Genomic DNA, 19108 nt, shown 5'->3' with positions numbered 1-19108 from the left:
TGGAAACGGCTCGATGAACTCCATCCATTGCGCATGCCGTTTTTTGAGCTTTTGTTGTCCCTTCAAGTACTTCAGTGACTCATGGTCGGTGTGGACCACGAACTCTCTTGGCAAAAGGTAGTGCTGCCAAGTCTCTAAAGCTCGAATCAATGCGTACATCTCCTTGTCGTAAGTGGGGTAATTAAGGGTGGCCCCACTCAATTTTTCGCTAAAATACGCAATCGGCCGTCGATCTTGCATGAGAACTGCTCCGATTCCCACGCCGGACGCATCACACTCAACCTCGAATGGTTTATCTAAGTTAGGTAATGCGAGAGTTGACTAATTTTCCTTTGATTTCGGTGAACGCCTCCTCTTGTGCTTGCCCCCATGCGAACGCCATATTTTTCTTCATCACCTCCGTGAGCGGGGCAGCGATCGTGCTAAAATCTCTGACAAAGCGCCTATAAAAGCTCACTAAGCCATGAAAACTTCGTACTTGTGCTGCGTTTGTCGGTGTCGGCCACTCCTGAATAGCTTTCACCTTTTCCTCATCTACCTTGATGAGGACATGCCCCAAAAGGAGCCGCAAGCAAAATACCAAGTGCCGGAAGGACCCGTGACGAGAGCTCGAGCGAGGAGATTCAAGGAGGAGCTTAACAATCTTATCATCAAGCTCCAAGATGAAGAAGGTGACAAGATCGCAAAAGAGAGGATTCAAGGAAGCCAAGAAACAACAATGAAGAACGTTATTTGGGCTGAATTGAATTAGTCAGACTATTCCTATTTTTCTATTTTCAGTTTATGTTATTTGGGCCAAGACATGTTATTTAAAACGCCCATAATGGTTTGTATTGGGCTGGTCCTTTGTTTTATGCTTATTAGTACTTAAATAAAGCTAAATGGGCTTATTAGGTTATGGGGCCCATGGAGCAGCGAATTTGACCTTTGTAAACTCTATAAATTAAGCGTTTAGGCTGAATGGAAGGGACACAATTCTGATTTCGAGTTAAACACTTTTCTGTGAGGATTTTCATTCTGTCTTTGGTTCGTTTAGAACTATTCAAGTCTCTTACAAAGCGGTGCGTGTAGGAGTTCGAGCCCGACTCATCAGACGGCCATTCGCATCCGTCCGTGGCGTCATTCGATCCACCTTCGTTCCTAAAACGTAGACGATCCGTCGCTGTGCTATTGGGGTATCGGGTCTCGGAGCTTAGTCGGCCGAGGCTGCCGAGGTTCGTATCAAGTGGTATCAGAGCTAGTCTCTACTTTTAGGTCTGCTTATCCTTTGTTTCGTTTTCTTTGTTTTCGTCTCTTCGTTTGTGTTGTGTTCTTTCCGTACGTACGTATTTGTTGTGTTGAGTCTGTGTTTGTTATCTTCGTATTAGGTCCGTGTTCTTTTCGTGCTAGGTCTGTGTTCTTGAGCATCAGAAAAAAAAAAAAAAAAAAAAAAAAAAGGGAATCCGTGGAGATCATATATTTCTTGTTAATTACCGGGGTCTGTTTTAGGAAGTCAATTTTATTCAGTTTCCCGATTTTTGGCACCTAATTTCGGAAGTATCTTTATATCTTAGTTTCCCTGATTTGCTTTTATCCCTTTTATTTCCAGAATCAATTTCCACTTAATTACCATTTCATTCGTTTTCTGATTTCGTGTGATCACAATCAATTTCAGGGTTTCACATTAATTCTGAATTAGCATTTATCTCCCGGATATAAAAAAAAAAGAAAAAAAAAAAAAGAAAGAGGATCCGAAAAAAAAAAAAAAAAAGAAAGAGCCTCGTCAACACCTATAAATACCCCCCTCTTCACTTGAGGGGGACCTTGAACACAACTCTCCACAACTCTTGTGACATTCCAAGAGCTCTCTCCTCCTTTCCAAGCTCGGCTCAGAAATCCGAGAACCGCCCTTACAACATGGAGTACGTTCCAATTCTGAGACCCGAGTATTCACAAAGCACAAGCTGCTCTCCCTCACTTCTTGACCCTTGTGTTAGAACGCTAAGCCACGAGTATAGCGACCCCTCTAAAGTCTTCAATAGAAGCCACGAGCAAGGTCCTTCTCTAAAGTCTTAAGTTCTTAACCTCCCAGTCAAACATAGCCACAACCACCATATTGAATCCTAGACCACGAGTACATAGGCAGCCAATATTTGGCACGGTCACACCTTCCAAAACACACCTCCGGGTTTGGAAGGTGTAACTTGGTCTTCGAGTTCACACTTTTGCTCAAGCGCGATCACTTCGTTCGGCTTTGAATCGAACTGCCCGTAGTTTTAAATCATTTTCATTTTCGTGCGACAACACCCGACATTTTGCCGATGACCGACTTGGTCAATGGGAGATTGTTGCGGAAAGTCAGGGCACGCAAAGAGCGCACTATCTTAGACTAAGCATGTGCCTCCGTGCGGTAAGCCGGTATCTCTGGGATCATCTTACCGCCCAATGTAACAAGCGTGGCGATGACTTAAGAGAGCGACTGAGCTCTCGGCCGAACATCCGGTCGGCAACCCCAATTAACAGGAACCGCCACATGGGTCAAGGGTCCAATGAGAGGCGACAGATGACTCCTCCCGAATAGGAAGTTACTCAGACTACCGGTCTCGATGTAAGTTGTTTAGTTTGTTCATGGACTAAAGACTAATGTTTTATCATAAAGCTTCAAACAGACACGGAAGAATGAATGAACGTTTCAACTTTTTATTAATGAATAAGCAATTACAAGCAAGAGTCTTCATGAGACTTTATTACATCAAATGTACAATATAACGAATCTTTCGCTGGGGAAGCAACAATGCTTAGGGCTGATATGTATCAAGAGAAGTATAACGGAAAAATTGACTTCTCTTGACACGGGTCAAACCTGGAGGATCTTGATCACGAACTGACTATATCAGTGGACACTCGTCACGATGAGTAAATATAATTCTAGTATAAAGGAGAGTTCAATCTTGGCTTACAAGGTGGAGTATTTGACCAAGATTAAACGAATCGATGGAAAAAGAGAAAAGACTATTTCGTCTTTTTCATCGAATTTGTTAAGCTTCTATTACTAGGTCCATAGTCCCCGATTCGGCACTGATAAAGGCGGGTAAGAACTTTCGTATAATAATGTTTATCATTATTAATCTCACTTGCTGTAATGGTGATTGACAACATTAATTCTGGAAAATGGGTATTCGCAGAATTAAATAAATATTTATGGTAGAATTGTTTATTTAATGTTTGATCAAGTAAATAAACAATTATTAATTATTTGTTTGTTGTTGGACCAAGTAAATAAATGATTAATTGGGTTTTAAGCAATTGGGCCTTGCACAAAATATGAAAATCAGATTTGGGAATATTGGCACTAGGGTTTGCGGAAATCCCCCCTTGGTCGTGTGCCTAAAATTCGAATTTTATAATATTGGTATTTACCAATATTTTCTCTTTAGTTGTTTAAATAAAGGAGAGAGAATAATATAAGATATTGTCCTTTATTTTCTCCTTATTTAAAGGAAAGTATTTAGGAGAATATATGAGAATATATTATTCTCATTTATTCTCTCACTAAATAAAATATTCTCTATTTAAATAGAGAATAATATCCCATAGATATTTATCTGATGGATGAGAGAAAAAGAAGGATTCACTTGTTGAGATCCAATGGCCTAGATTTAATCCACTAGTGTGAACACAATAAAAGAAAATAAAATATTCTGGAAGATTCCATGAATATCTCCTTTTTACTACTATAAATAGGGGTTCATGAGAAGGCAAAAATAAGCAATTTTTTGTGAAAAATTTCGTCCATCCTAGTCTTCCTTGGCCGTGCACTTTTGCTTCTCTTCCCCTCGGAAATTCGTTTCCATTCTTAGTAAAATAAGAGCGAGATCTCGAAACATCTAGTTTCGTGATCTAGTGAGATAAAGATTGTGCCCACTCATCTTTCTTATTCGCCTCGGAGATTACGTTTCGGAAGACTAAGGTGTCATCCTCGAGTCCTTCGTCAAGACGACGCAAGGAGTACGCGATTGGTTTATAAGCATTCTGTAGCTGAACCGAAAATCAATGTAAGTATTCGTTTTTCTTCAAATCGGTTGCTTGATAAATATGCTCTCGTGAATTAAATTAATTAAACATAACTTGATCTTGTTAATTATAACCATAATTTAATTAGCTTATGATCAGCGTAATTAATTATTTTTTCGCATTAATATGGTTATATGGTGGAATCATCTCAAACGACTCGCATCAGAACGATTGTTCGTGTCTGATACGCGCCCGATTCCCCGACACGCGCGTGGGCCGAAGCTCTGGCGCGCGCATCGGCCGGAGGCCCAGAAGGCGATCCGGCCGGTGTCGTTTTTTTTTATTTTTCCGGTTTCTCGAAAACGGCCGGTAACATCGGGAGTTCCCCTCTTGGGAGGCCGCAGGTGCATTTCTCGGTTGGAATTGATCTAGGGTTTAAGAAAAAGTTTAACGCTTCGGTAAGCGGCGGAATTTTAAAAATTTTCTTTTAAAAAGTAAAACCATTTTTCTAACCTAGACAAAGAGCAAACACATGTAAATAAAAACTAATATGAGCATTAAAGATTACTAACCTTTTAGAGGCTTGAACATTGAGAAGCTTGTGGAAAAGGTTGCAACATTCGTCTCCCCTCGCAGCACGTCTCTCTTCCTTCCTCAGCAACTCGAGCAACCACGAAAGTTTATATCACTAAATCACTCGAGAGAAAAAGAAATTAGTGTGTGGGCACTTTTAAACACTACGACTTAAGAACGAGTCTTGAAGTCGAAGAGTTAAACACTAGGTCAAATGAGGACCTAGGTGCCAAAACAATAAAAACGAAATTGAATAGAGAGAGAGAAGAGGGGCGGCCAAGTCTAGAGAGAGAAGCTCTCAATCTCTAAAACTTTGGATGAATGAAATGTGTGGAATGAGGCTCCTATTTATAGGAGAGGTCTCACCTTCAATAAGGTAGTTTCCTCTTCTATAGAATATCACATATTCATGAGCCAATTTCCCCTTTTCTTTCATGAGGCACACGGCCAAGAGGATCCAAGTGCATCCTTGTATTTGTTTCCTCTTTTATTTGCTTCTCCCTTGTCCCATTTGGGCGCCCACATTGATTTCCTCTTAGGACAAATTTGTTTCCTCTTTTTCTTTTGGCAAGTATCTTCATACATTCATGCACAAAATATTCTCTCTTTCTTTGGGTATGTTGGGCGCCTAAAACAACTCTAGAAAGGCCTTCTAGAAGTTTTTCCATTTGTTCATGATAACATGAAAAAGGCCCATTAACAATTTTCAATAAAATTCTTATGAAATGAAATTAATCTACAAGGCCCAATAAGACTAATATTGGCCGAGTGATACATGTCATTAAATGACCTTGTCAAAAAATTTATTGACATTCATTTCATCCTATGTCTCAAAAGACAATAATACCATTTTGACAATTTTCGAAAAACTTGTCTCGTTTTTGTTTTGACTTAGCTTCTAGTTTAACTATTCCTACTCGATGTGATTCGTGACAGTGACCTCATGGATCCAAATGAACAAAGCTTGAGCTAAACACTTGGACTCAAAAGTTCACAAACCTTTTCCAAGTTTAGCTTAATGTCAACTGCCTCCACTAAAGAGTTGACACTGAAAATCTCTCGGTTTAAATGAATTTATTTTCTACTCAAGAATTCAACCAAATTATGATGAGCGGATCCACTGAATATTATCTATGTTTACCCTTCATGAATATCATCAGCTAGTCGGGATTTACGAAATTACCATTTTACCCTTCTAGCTGTTATTTCCTCAACTCCTTTGTCGCTCGTGAATAAATTAGAAACAATGTATTGACGAGGAGCCAACAAGTCACATTGTTTCATCCAAAAGAGTCAAGACTCAATTTGGACACTGGCCAGTTCATTTATTCACACTCCAAGGAACAAAGCATGAGGTGATATACATTGCATTTCAATAATCTTGTACATGAATTCCATATCTATGAGAACTTCACAAAGTTACTCATGACATCTTCACAACTTAGTACTTCACCAATAGGCCCTGTTCGGAATCACATAGTGAGTCCGAACTCTGACTTTCTCAATTGAGAATACGTAAGCTGTGAAATGGCATGTCTCATTTCAGGATTAAGGTAAGCACGATGCAATTCATACGTAGTGACTTCGAGACATAAGAGGTTAAATGGTTTATTCTTATCTTGTCTCTAGAAGTGCACTGGTCAATTCAGTACCTTCGGAAGATACCTAGGAGAACTATAGAGTCTACAACTCCCAATGCCCCATAACCAGACATCATAGATTCTCCTAACAATCGTACTGAGGTCAATAATCTTTTGACCCTTAGATTACGAATATATCGTTTTAAGCAAACTACGAAGAGTTTGTTCATGTAAATCTACATTTGTCTCTTCGTAAGTTGTTAAGTTTGTTTATGGACTAAAGACTAATGTTTTATCATAAAGCTTCAAACAGACAAGGAAGAATGAATGAACGTTTCAACTTTTTTATTAATGAATAAGCAATTACAAGCAAGAGTCTTCGTGAGACTTTATTACATCAAATGTACAAAATAAAGACTACAACTCTTCTTGTGGGCACCATTGACAACATCCTCGTCTTGGGTGAGGGATCCGAAGGACCGACTTCATTCACGGTGGAGAGTTCCCCATTCTTTGTGAGAGAAGTCTTGATATCCTCCGAATTATCTATGCCCTCGTAATCTGTGTCGCGGTCGCGAATTTCCTCATTCAGGTTCTCGGGATCTCGGTTGGGGATCATCGTGTTATGCGTAGGTTGTTTTGCAGTCAGTCGGTTGTGGTACCTCGCATTCTTCGACTTTAGTCGGCAGATAGTCTCCTCCAACTCCGTGATGCGGTTGTCCCAGCTATCTAGAGATAGAGATGGTGAGCAGGTTGAGCTCTCTTCAGGGAGCGACTCTTCGTCACCATGCGCTCGAGAGCGTAAGAAGTATTTTTTGGTCCCAGTTGCATTATCCAGGTTGTTAATGCCCTTAGAACATGTGGATGGTTGATTACTCATCTTTTCTCATATCCGAGAAAGCCGAGTTTTTAGAAGAAAAGAAGAAGATATTCAGAAGGGATTTATCACCAAAATATTGTCGCACGAAAATGAACAACGATTTAAAGCTTTGGGAGGTTCGACCCAAGACTGGACCGAGATGTTGTCAATGGTGCCCACAAGAAGAGTAGTAGTCTTTACTTATGTACATTTGATGTAATAAAGTCTCACGAAGACTCTTGCTTGTAACTGCTAAATTATTAATAAAAGTTGAAACGTTCATTCACTCTTTCTTGTCTGTTTGAAGCTTTATGATAAACTATAGTCTTTAGTCCTTAACCAAACCTAACAACATATGAAGAGACAAATGTAGATTTGTATGAAAAAACTCTTCATGGTTTTCTTAAAACAATATATTCGCAATCTAAGGATCAAAGAATTATTGATCTCAGTACGATTGTTAGGAGAATCTATGATGTCTGGTTATGGGGCATAGAGAGTTGGAGACTCTATAGTTCTTCTAGGTATCTTCTGAAGGTACTGAATTGACCTGTGCACTTCTAGAAACATAATAAGAACAAACCATTTAACCTCTTATCTCTCAAAGTCACTACGTATGAATTGCATCATGCTTACCTCAATCCTGAAATGAGACATGTCATTTCATAGCTCACGTATTCTCATTTGAGAAAGTCAGAGTTCGGACTCACTATGTGATTTTGAACAGGACCTATTGGTGAATTGCAAAGTTATGAAGATGCCATGAGTAACTTTGTGAAGATCATCATAGATATGAAATTCATGTACAAGATTGTTGAAATGCAATGTATATCACCTCATGCTTTGTTCCTTGTAATGTGAATAAATCAAAGTGGTTTGTTAGCTCCTCGTCAATACATTGTTTCTAACTTATTCACAAGCGACAAAGGAGTTGAGGAAATTACAACTAGAAGGGTAAAATGGTAATTTTGTAAATCCCATCTAGCTGATGATATTCATGAAGGGTAAACATAGATAATATTCAGTGGACCCACTCATCACAATTAAGTTGAATTCTTGAGTAGAAAACAAATTCATTCGAATCGAGAGATTCTCAGTATCAACTCTTTAGTGGAGTCAGTTGACATTTAGCTAAACTTTGAAAAGGTTTATGAACTTTTGAGTCCAAGAATGTTAGCTCAAGCTTTGTTCATTCGGATCCATGAGGTCACTATCACAAGTCATTTCGAGTAGGATTAGTTAAACTAGAATCTAAGTCAATACAAGAACTAGACAAGTTTTACGAAAATTGTCTAAAGGGTATTTTTGTCTTTTTGGACATATGATGAAATGAGTGTCAATTAATAAGTTTATTTTTTACATTTTCATATGATGACAAATGAAATGTATCACTCGGCGATAATAAGTTATTTGGGCCTTGAGGATTAAAATTCATTTCATGGAATTTTATGTGAAAATTCTTAATGGGCTTTTCTTATGTTGTCATGAAACAAATGAAGAAATATCTAGAAGCACCTTCTAAAAGCCTTGCACGTCCAACCCAAGGAGAAAAGAGAGTTTATATTGTGCATTGATGTATGAAGATACTTGCCAAAAGAAAAAGAGGAAACAAATTTCCTATACAAGGTATATATGATTTTGGCCAAGGCAAGAGAGGAAGCAAAAGAGGAAACAAATCCAAGGCCTTCTAGAAGCATAGTTACCCATGTGACATAAGAGAAAGAGAGGCCATATTTGCTAATGAATATGTGATATTCTATAGAAGAGGAAACTACCTTTTTGAAGGTAAACCTTCTCCTATAAATAGAGCCCTCATTCTCATTGTTTCTCATACCCACACAATTTAGAGATTGAGAGCTTCTCTCTCTAGACCTTGTGGCCGCCCCTCTCTCTCTCTCTAACTCCTTTCGTTTTTGTTTTGGAACCTAGGTCCACATTTGACCTAGCATTTGTTTTAGCTCTTCGACTCTGAGACTTGTTCTTGAGTCGTTGTGTTTAAAAGTGCCCACACACTTATTCCTTCTTACCTCGAGTGATTTATGTGATTGAAACTTTCGTAGTTACTCGAGTTCCCGAAGAACGAAGAAAGACGAGCTGTGTGGGGAAACGAGCGATTCAACCTCCACAAGCTTCTCAACGATCAAGCTACACAAAGGTCAGTAAACGTTTAATAGCTCTTAGATAGTTTTAATAATAACATGCACTTGCTCTTTGTCTGGGTTAGTAAAAATCCTTTTAATAGCTTAAAGAAAATTTGTATTTTCCGCCGCTTGCTAGAAGCGTTAAATATTTTCTTAACCCTAGATCAATTCCAACACAAGTGGCCGCACCCGAGCCAAGGTGTGAACTCGAAAGTCTCGAGTTGAGGCTTCCTCCAGTCGGAGGTGTTCTTTAAGGAGATAATGGTGTGAATGGGGGTGTGACTGTGTTTCTTGTGAGCTGCCTACGTACCCGCATTGCGGGACCAAGTCAGAACGTACTTCAAGGCGTATGTAATGCTGTATGAGGCACCGAGCCTAGATGGCTTGCTCGACAGAGGAGACGGAGTGCGGGGGAGTCCTGGGCGAAGTCTCAAAACTCTACGATCAAGTGACCCTAGAGAGAATGTGTGTTTTCTTTTGGAGATGTAGGGGATTTTCTTTAGAAAATCGTGGACGTAGCTGGTGCGTTGGACGCGTATTTTCAATGGAAAATCGTGGACGCATCTTGTTTGTTAGACGCGTAGGGGATTTTCAGTGGAAAATCCTAGGAGCGGCTTGTGCTTTAGATCAAGCGCTCAATCAGAGGAAATTGTGTTCAGAAAGTCTTTGACAGCGTTTTAGAACTCTGAGAGCGAGTAATCTTTGAGAGGAATGAATGTGTCTCTCCCCCACAATGAGAGGGGGTATTTATAGTGAATGAGGCCTAGGAGGTCGTAGGGGCGCAACTCATGGAGCGGGGAGCAGGTTTCGGGTGCGCGTTCCTTGCTTCAAGGAGCGCAGCGCGGGCGCGTTTGGGCGTGGTGTGCCGTGTGCTGTTCGCGCCGCGCATGCGCTGTTTCAAGGAGCACGCTCGCGGCTTCAGGGGGCGCATCGCGTGCTCGAGACTGTTGATGTCACGGAGAATAACCAAGTTGGAGCCCCAATTGAAGAGGAGCGAACTGAGACATCAAGCCGGCAGGATCAATTGTTAGGAATAATATTGCCCACTTGAAGATAATGAATAAATGATTACTAAATTCGATAATAAGATTACTTTATTAGCATTATATGATTAGTGGGTTGAGTTCTAAACAATTAGAATCAATAACAACTATCTTCCACAGCCTCCGTATTAAACTGAGTCACGTGCTGGGCACCTGAGTTCGGGGGGTGAGCTAAAATGAGGTCGATGACTGATATACGCCTGGAAAGCTATATTTAAAGTCATATATGTGGAACACATAGGTGAAGGCTGATCACTATGTGGGAGCATTCTACACTTGTGGTAAGTGTACGACTTGGACAGGTCTTGGTGTAGATGTGTCGTTTAAGGACCGTTACGACACACTAACCGAGGCCACTATGATGGTCACAGTGAGACTTGATCTAAATCCTGAAGTGATCATGGACACTGGCTTATGTTACTGAGCCCTTTGACTCATTCGCTAAAAGGCTATTCATGCTAATCACAGCTTATGTCTTGGGAGTCTCTCAGAGCATGATTCGAGTGGGAAGTGATTTACAGATACGGAATCCAGCCTTCCTGAAAGAAGGTTAATGTTCACTCACCTAAGGGTTGATTCCAGAACCGATAGATTGCTAGCACTTTCGAAGTAAGTAACGTTCGAAAGAATCTTTCGCTGGGGAAGCAACAATGCTTAGGGCTGATATGTATCAAGAGAAGTATAACGGATAAATTGACTTCTCTTGACACGGGTTGAACCTGGAGGATCTTGATCACGAACTGACTATATCAGTGGACACTCGTCACGATGAGTAAATATAATTCTAGTATAAAGGAGAGTTCAGTCTTGGCTTACAAGGTGGAGTATTTGACCAAGATTAGACGAATCGATGGAAAAAGAGAAAGGACTATTTCGTCTTTTTCATCGGATTTGTTAAGCTTCTATTACTAGGTCCATAGTCCCCGATTCGGCTCTGATAAAGGCGGATAAGAACTTTCGTATGATAATGTTTATCATTATTAATCTCACTTGCTGTAATTGTGATTGACAGCATTAATTCTGGAAAACAGGTATTCGCATAATTAAATAAATATTTATGGTAGAATTGTTTATTTATTGTTTGATCAAGTAAATAAACAATTATTAATTATTTGTTTATTGTTGGACCAAGTAAATAAATAAGTAATTGGGTTTTAAGCAATTGGGCCTTGCACACATGAAAAATTCGAATTAGGGTTTTGGCACTAGGAATTTGCGCAAATCCCCATGGCCGTGTGCCATCAAGTTCGAAATTTTCATAATTGGTATTTACCAATATTTTCTCTTTAGTTGTTTAAATAAAGGAGAGAGAATAATATAAGATATTGTCCTATTTTTCTCCTTATTTAAAAGAAAGTATTTAGGAGAATATATGAGAATATATTTAAAGGGAAATAATATATTCCCATTTATTCTCTCACTAAATAAAATATTCTCTATTTAAATAGAGAATAATATCCCATAGATATTTATCTGATGGATGAGAGAAAAAGTAGGATTCACTTGTTGAGATCCAATGGCCTAGATTTAATCCACTAGTGTGAACACAATAAAAGGAAATAAAATATTCTGGAAGATTCCATGAATATCTATTTTTTACTACTATAAATAGAGGTTCATGAGCAGGCAAAAATAAGCAATTTTTTGTGAAAAATTTCGTGCATCCTAGCCTTCCTTGGCAGTGCACTTCTGCTTCTCTTCCCCTCGGAAATTCGTTTCCATTCTTAGTAAAATACGAGAGAGATCTCGAAACACCTAGTTTCGTGATCTAGTGAGATAAAGACTGTGCCCACTCGTCTTTCTTATTCGTCTCGGAGATTACGTTTCGGAAGACTAAGGTGTCATCCTCGAGTCCTTCATCAAGACGACGCAAGGAGTACGCGATTGGTTTAGGAGCGTTCTGTAGCTGAACCGAAAATCAATGTAAGTATTCGGTTTTTGCTCAAATCGGTTGCTTGATAAATATGTTCTCGTGAATTAAATTAATTAAACATAACTAGATCTTGTTAATTATAACCATAATTTAATTAGCTTATGATCATCGTAATTAATTATTTTTCCGCATTAATATGGTTATATGGTGGAATCATCTCAAACGAGTCGCATCAGAACGATTGTTCGTGTCTGATACGCGCTCGATTCCCCGACATCAAGCCCAACAGTGAAACAAATTTTTGTTGCATTTTTCTCTTTTTCTTATTTAGCTTTTTTAGTATGTTTATTGAACTTCTTCGGCATACTGTTTTTCTCGGGTGGGCCAGTATGGTTTCCGAATTCTACTCTTTATTATTTTTTTCTTTTTTTTTTTTGAACTAATCGTTGGAGGCAATACATTGTGTTGTTTTGCTTAGTTGGACCAGCACGGCGTTAATGTTATTTTCTTTTGGTGAATATTTTCTTGCTGGATTTGTGTTTTGGGCTCGCTCGAGCATATTTCTTATCTTTGTCAAAACTCCTTGCGGGACAAGACCCCGGCTTAGATGTATGCGAACGCATGGATTCGGCTTAATGTTCCTAATTCCCTTTGTCTTGTGGTGCGAGCTGCGGAGCTCGGCTTTATCTAGGAGATGGTTTCATCTTCCAAGAATGCAAACGTATGAGCCCAGCTTAGCGCGCAGAGGTCGTTCGAGATTTTACTTCGAAGCCTCGAAAAGATAAAGTGAAGAGGACGAACGCGGAATATGTCCTCTATTTTCTCATTCTCATTCAAATTTTCATTTCCATTTCCATTGCCATTCCATTTTTCCGTTTAACATACAATTTTACTTTTGGATATCTAAAAATATATGGACGTACGCTTATCATGATAGAAAAAGAAATAATAGATCATGTGAGTTACCAATGATTCAAACTCAATTCTCAAAATATCAACCCAAAAGTTTTACTTTTGGAATTGGTGATTGTTAACGTGAGAACTCATTCCGACAAAATGAAAACTATTTGAGGGAAACTATTTCTTCCTATAAATATTCATCTTAACTCCAAAACAAAATGGTGTTGCCGAATAAAAGCATAAAAAATGTCTTAATGTCGCACGGATATTATATTTCCAAGTTTGTTTGCCGCTATCATCTTATTAAAATTGAAGTTTAGAGGAATGATGATACTTAACTAAATGTATGATAATTCATAAACATAAAAAATGATAGCAGTAAACAAACTTAGAAACTTAGAAATGTAATGATCATGCTACAAGAAATTGTCTATGTTTTTATTTGGCAACTCTAATTTATTGTGAAGTCGAGATGCAATTACATTGGTGTTGCATAAACCAATTTTGCAACTATTTTAAAGTAAATTATAGACCATTGTCCGATCGCACTATTTGCACTTATGAGAAGAAATAGAACTCTCGGATTGGATAAGTGATATAGCTGTATTGAATTGATGAGTTACTTGGAAGAGAAAAGCCAACAATGTTATGAAACGACGATAGTATTTTTTTTTAATAATTTAATTTTACATCATACATCATATCATCAATGTAATGTAAAATGTAAGCACAAATTACATTATATAATCTTCAAATATCAATATTGCGTTTCTTAAGGATTGAACTCATGCCTTCTCGCAGAGATCAACTCACATGCAAGAGGTCTTGTCACCCAAGCTAAGCATTTGGATTTGGATTTGGGAGTGAAACAAAGATCATATTATTAATGTGTAAAAGACCAAATAAAAAATAACATCCTTATATCCTTATATATTATTCTATGTTTGCTCCGAGGAACCGACAACAATGTTATGAACTTTCTCCAATGATATGAACTTTCTCCTTTAAAGAAAGAGCTCCCAAAAAAGCTATATAATCATATTTCTATACTCAGTCCAATCTTCTGAGCAAGTACTGGACTTGGACTTCCTTTGTCAAAGGCATAATCCAGTCTCCATAGAGATCGGCGACCAAGCTCGGCTTGATCTTGTAAACCGGGCCATCCTCATAGTCGGCTTTAGCGTTCACCGGCATTTCTTGGCCGTAAGTCTTGGCTTTCGTTTCGACCCTCTTTTTAATCACTTCCTCCACCGCCGGATATGTCAAAAGTCCCATCAGCTTTTCCTTGTTCTGAAAAAAGCCCAATGATTATAGATGATAACGGTTTGGGTTTCGGAGCATTAGAAAAGAGTTTTTGAGTCTTTTTTTTACCTGTTCTTTGATGGCAGCATCGTAGGCCTCTGGAGAGGCACGGTATTTCGCCTCTGCTACGAATTTTCCATAGTGAATTCTCTTTGAGAGAATCTGTGATTGACACTAAAATATTCTCAACAGTTTTCTTAATTTCTTTAACTAGGGTTTTTTTATTTATAAATATTTCATTACTATTACCTGCAAGCACATCGTATCACAAACAGCGGTGGACCCGGAGTTTCCATCGTCACCTTCTTTGACGAGCCTCGGGATCAGATCTTTAAAGTACATGTTCCATACTTTGTTGTTTATGTTAATCGAGTCAGCCGCATGATGCAGAACCTGCTTCGGATTCAATAAATAAATATTTTTAAAAATTATTTAATTATTCATTTGGTTGTTTAATTACCTGAGGGTATTGCAGAGGTGGCAGCATTGGTTCGGGTAGGCCAATGGGGAAGAAAGGATGTTCGTCCGGGCTCTTGTACCTTCCAACCTAAGCCATCACATAAACTTGAATCATTTCACAAAATTTCTATCAGCAACCAATTTATACGAAACCGGAACCTCTATCTGTTTTTTCGTGTCTCCTTTCATCTCTGGCATATTAAATTATGAAACATCAACGCATGATGCGTCATAATTTAATCTGAGAGACATGTAATGAGACAGATGCAAAAAAAAAAAAAGACAAGCAATTATACTCTTCCAACAAGATAATTAGATTATTGCAGCTAAGACGTTCAAATGACAATTTCACTAACACTCACCTTAGCATGAAGCTTTTCAGTTTCTCTGACGATGTATTCAACTAGAGACCCATTGAAGCCGTCCATGGAAAACGCGTTGGGATCGTAAGTATCGGCATTGTAACAGTGTTGAGCTCTCTCTAAGAGGCTATATATTATGCTATCCTCTTGCCGGATCAGAGAATATCTAATCGCGTCCAGTGTTAAGTTCTCACTGTCGTCGGTCCTTTCCTTCGTCGCCATTGATCTGAAATGTCAAAACAATAAAATTAAAATCATACTACCAGATAATGAAATTATCCTAGGCCTTTTTCATTGATACTTAGACGTTTCATGTTTTTTTCTCACAAGAAATCAAATCAATAAAAACCCAGTACCTTGAGGCAATAAATACATGTTTTGCCATTGGAGCCCACGCACAAACACAACTATTTTACTGAAAACTAACGGAACCGAAATTTAGGTTCCAATGCCATTAAAGTCGATCGAGATATATATATATATATATATATATATATATATATATATATATATATATATATATATTAAAGAAAAAAATTATAACATCTAGCAAAGACTTTACTTTTTCAATTAAGTACCCACTGTTCGAACTAAGATAACTGTCCTTTCCTTCATTGATACTGCAAAGTTCCATGCTTTTATTTTTCTCACAAAAATAAAACAAACAAAAAGCCAGTAACTTGAGGCATAAGATAGCAGCAAATTCAGACAAACATTAAAACTTTATTTTCCCAATCTCAGAGTTCAAAACATGTTTGAGTTATTAGACAGAATCATTTTGTTCTGTGGCATTGTCTAAGTTTATAATAATACAACGACTCAAACTTTTTTTCTTTCCTTTTTTTTTAATTCCCTCAATGTTTGATTAGAATTCCAACTTTAGAACTAAAGCAAACTGCCCACTCTCCTTTATGATTTGAGTCTGACTGAAGTAGAAATGTGAAGGGAAAAAAAGTTCTTATAAACTTGTTGTAACTTTTAAGCAAATATGAGATTATTTTTAATAATTTTTTCTATATCAATTGTACGTCCGGAGAAATTAATTCTCATATCAATTTGAGAAGAAAAAACATCCCAGAGTCTGAGTCAAAACCCATATCCCCTGACTATAAAATCACCTTTCACAAACATGCATGAAAAAAAAAAAAAAAAAAAAAAACATCAAAGTCCCTAAACGCCGATAAATTAGCGAAAAAAATAAGAGAGAAGCGAAATTAGAAATGCATTCGAAATTACCCATTATAAATCGCGTTGACCGGGGAAAGGCAACGAAGGGCTGAGCTCTGCGAGTCTGGTTTGACTCCGACGAAGCCGAGACTCCCGAGGGAAAAACGGGAACAAAAGGGACTTTGTTTTGGAGCTCCGAGACGCCTCGTAGAGACTTGTACGGAGACTCCCAAAAGCTTGGCCTCCATTGAGGGAAAGTGAGAAGAAGCAAAAAAAAATCGGCGAAGAAACGAGTGAAACGAAACGACACACGACAATTAAAAAAAAAAAAAATGTGGTTGATATGGAAATAGAAAGTTAAAAGAGGGCTATTGATTTATTTATATTCTTTGTTATGTGGTGGTTGTTGGGGGTGGTGTGTGTGTGTGTGTGTGTGTGTGTGTGTGTGTGTGTGTGTGTGTGTGTGTGTGTGTGTGTGTGTGTGTGTGTGGGAAATAAAGAAAAAAAATAGGAAAAAAAATAGGGTAGGTATGTATTGAGGTTCAATCGAAAGTTTGGTGGAGAAGAGAGAGAGAGAGAGAGTATGAGAGTACAAGTACAAACTTCTTGAAAACTCTCTAGCCGTGTTGTGTCGTTGGTTTTGTATTTTTGTCGTTATTCGAGGGATTTGACTCTGTAACACGCTCGCACATACACACACAACGTCGTCGAAGTTTTTATGTGGGTCCCACAAACGACTAAATCGTTTTCTATTCTACTTCGATTTTTATTGGGCGATTTATTATTCTTATTATTATTATTATTATTATTATTATTAGGTTATTGCCGGTATAAATACCATAATTTTTTTATTTATACACTTTTATACCACAACTTTTTTTTCGGCGGCAAAAATGTATAACGTTAAGTTTTAGGATCACCGTTATTCTCAATCCGTTAAAATAACACGTGCACCCCGGCATAAATATCACAACTTTCAATTTTATAGGTAATTGACGTCATAAATACCACAACTTTTCGATTTTATACACTTTTATACCCATCGGATCTCACATGAGCTAGGGTCAACCGCAAAATTTCCTCCTCCTATTCGCCGACATGTGCTCACTCACTTTTTGTTCCATCCTCAAATCACTCACGTGCTTCACCTTGTCACCCGGTGCGTCACTCTATGCTCAGACACTCCGCCTCAGTGTCATCGCCGACTCTTTTATCGCCACGTCATTCCTTGTTCTCTACGCCAACGCCGGCAATCCCCGAAACGCGCGTAAGGTAAAATGCCCCAAAAGTGACTGTTGATGTCATTTTCGAAGCCTCAACAATTACGAAGAAAATCATCATAAGGAAACGAGCTTACAATTATAAACAACTACCTTAGGAACAAGAAAACAAATTTATTTTTTATTCGGTCTTGAGTACACTAGTCGAGCTCGGATGATTATGAACACAATCGACAGGCTCGGTAGAAATTGTTAATTCTCTGTATTTCAAGGCGATATCACTTCACATGTGTTGACTTCAACTTCGTCAGAGACCTTGGTAGTCACATTGTGAGCTCGTAAAATAGACTTGGGCCGGGCCCAAGTGAGTTATTAAATTCGTACGACAATGATTAATAACAATCAATTAATAATTTCGATAATTAATTATTTATATTATTTTTATCGAAATGGGCTTTGATGAATGTTGGACTTTGGCGGTCCAATATCAAATTATATTATGAGGTCGAACTCTATCTCCACAATCAGCTCCCGGTCTATTAATTATTTTTTCTATAAAACTTTTGGTATAAAAGTGTATAAAATAGAAAAATTGTGGTATTTATGCCGTCAATAACCCATAAAATTGAAAAATTGTGGTATTTATGCCGGGGTCCACGTGTTATTCTAACATAATGAGAATAACGGTGGTCCTAAAACCTAACGTTAGGTATTTTTGCCGCCGAAAAAAAAAGTTGTGGTATAAAAGTGTATAAATCGAAAAGTTATAGTATTTATGCCGCCAATAACCCGTCACGCTTCTGTATTCAGTAGAATTGGAATTTTCTGTATATTCTCTTTTAATATGAAAATTTATGTTAATTATGCAGGAATCGAAACCCTGGATTTTTTTAATAATTATATTTGTTGGGTGGGAATAAAAAATTGAACGGCTTCAAGTGCAATAAACTAGTAGTCTAATCCAACAGGGAATTTAACGAAAATTCAAAATTGTATGGATGACATCGTTTGACGGAATTTAATATATGAGTTTGATCTCAGCGTAAACCAGATCTTCTGGGGCAGAATAAAAAAAATAAAAGATAGCATTGATGTCAATTAAAAATAAAATATAAACAAATATGAATACAAAAAATTTGGAAAATGGTCAATTTAAACATTTGACATTACTAAATAACCAACGTTTGGTAAATTTTAAATAAAATAGAAATTTTCTAACGTAAATCTTAGATAAATAGTCAACGTTTGTTATATGAAAGTGTCTATTTACTTAAGAATTACGACTGAAAGTAACTATTCAATTAAGATTTATCAAATGTTGACTATTTAGCAATGTCAAACATTTAAGTTGGTTATTTTCCTAATGGGCCCCTATATATATATATATATATATATATATATATATATATGAGCCGGTTTCTCGGACCAACAATCTATACCAAGTTTATTTAAATTGCTTCGTATATTTATTTTAATGAGGGAATGGTCTCAGAATCCGATTATGAAGATTAAATCGAGATACGAAAGAAATTTATGAAGAATACGAATTTATAGAAGAAATAAGCGAAATAAAGCTTCTTTATTGATGATCGAATATAAATCTTACAAAAATAAAAGAGGATGAGCAAGAAGTCTA

The 19108-nt window shown here is 37.7% G+C and overlaps 1 protein-coding gene across 1 annotated transcript; it reads right to left on the bottom strand.

Annotated features, from left to right (window-relative positions):
• Positions 1-13674: 13674 nt before the first annotated feature.
• On the bottom strand, positions 13675-16594 carry LOC149407883 (chorismate mutase 1, chloroplastic-like). Its single transcript, XM_089615937.1, has 6 exons — positions 16322-16594; positions 15086-15311; positions 14725-14811; positions 14514-14657; positions 14334-14426; positions 13675-14252 (listed from the first exon to the last, which is right to left on the bottom strand). The coding sequence occupies exons 1-6, from the start codon at positions 16498-16500 to the stop codon at positions 14013-14015; spliced, it is 969 nt and encodes a 322-aa protein (XP_089472063.1). The 5' UTR covers positions 16501-16594; the 3' UTR covers positions 13675-14012.
• Between the last annotated feature and the right edge of the window lie 2514 nt (positions 16595-19108).

This window comes from Urtica dioica, chromosome 1, assembly GCF_054948205.1.
Source record: "Urtica dioica subsp. dioica isolate 48M chromosome 1, U.dioica_male_clone48M_v1_H2, whole genome shotgun sequence".
NCBI classification, from domain to species: domain Eukaryota; kingdom Viridiplantae; phylum Streptophyta; class Magnoliopsida; order Rosales; family Urticaceae; genus Urtica; species Urtica dioica.
The sequence above is the reverse complement of the archived record's forward strand: the minus strand, read 5'-3'. Positions and strand labels throughout refer to the sequence as shown.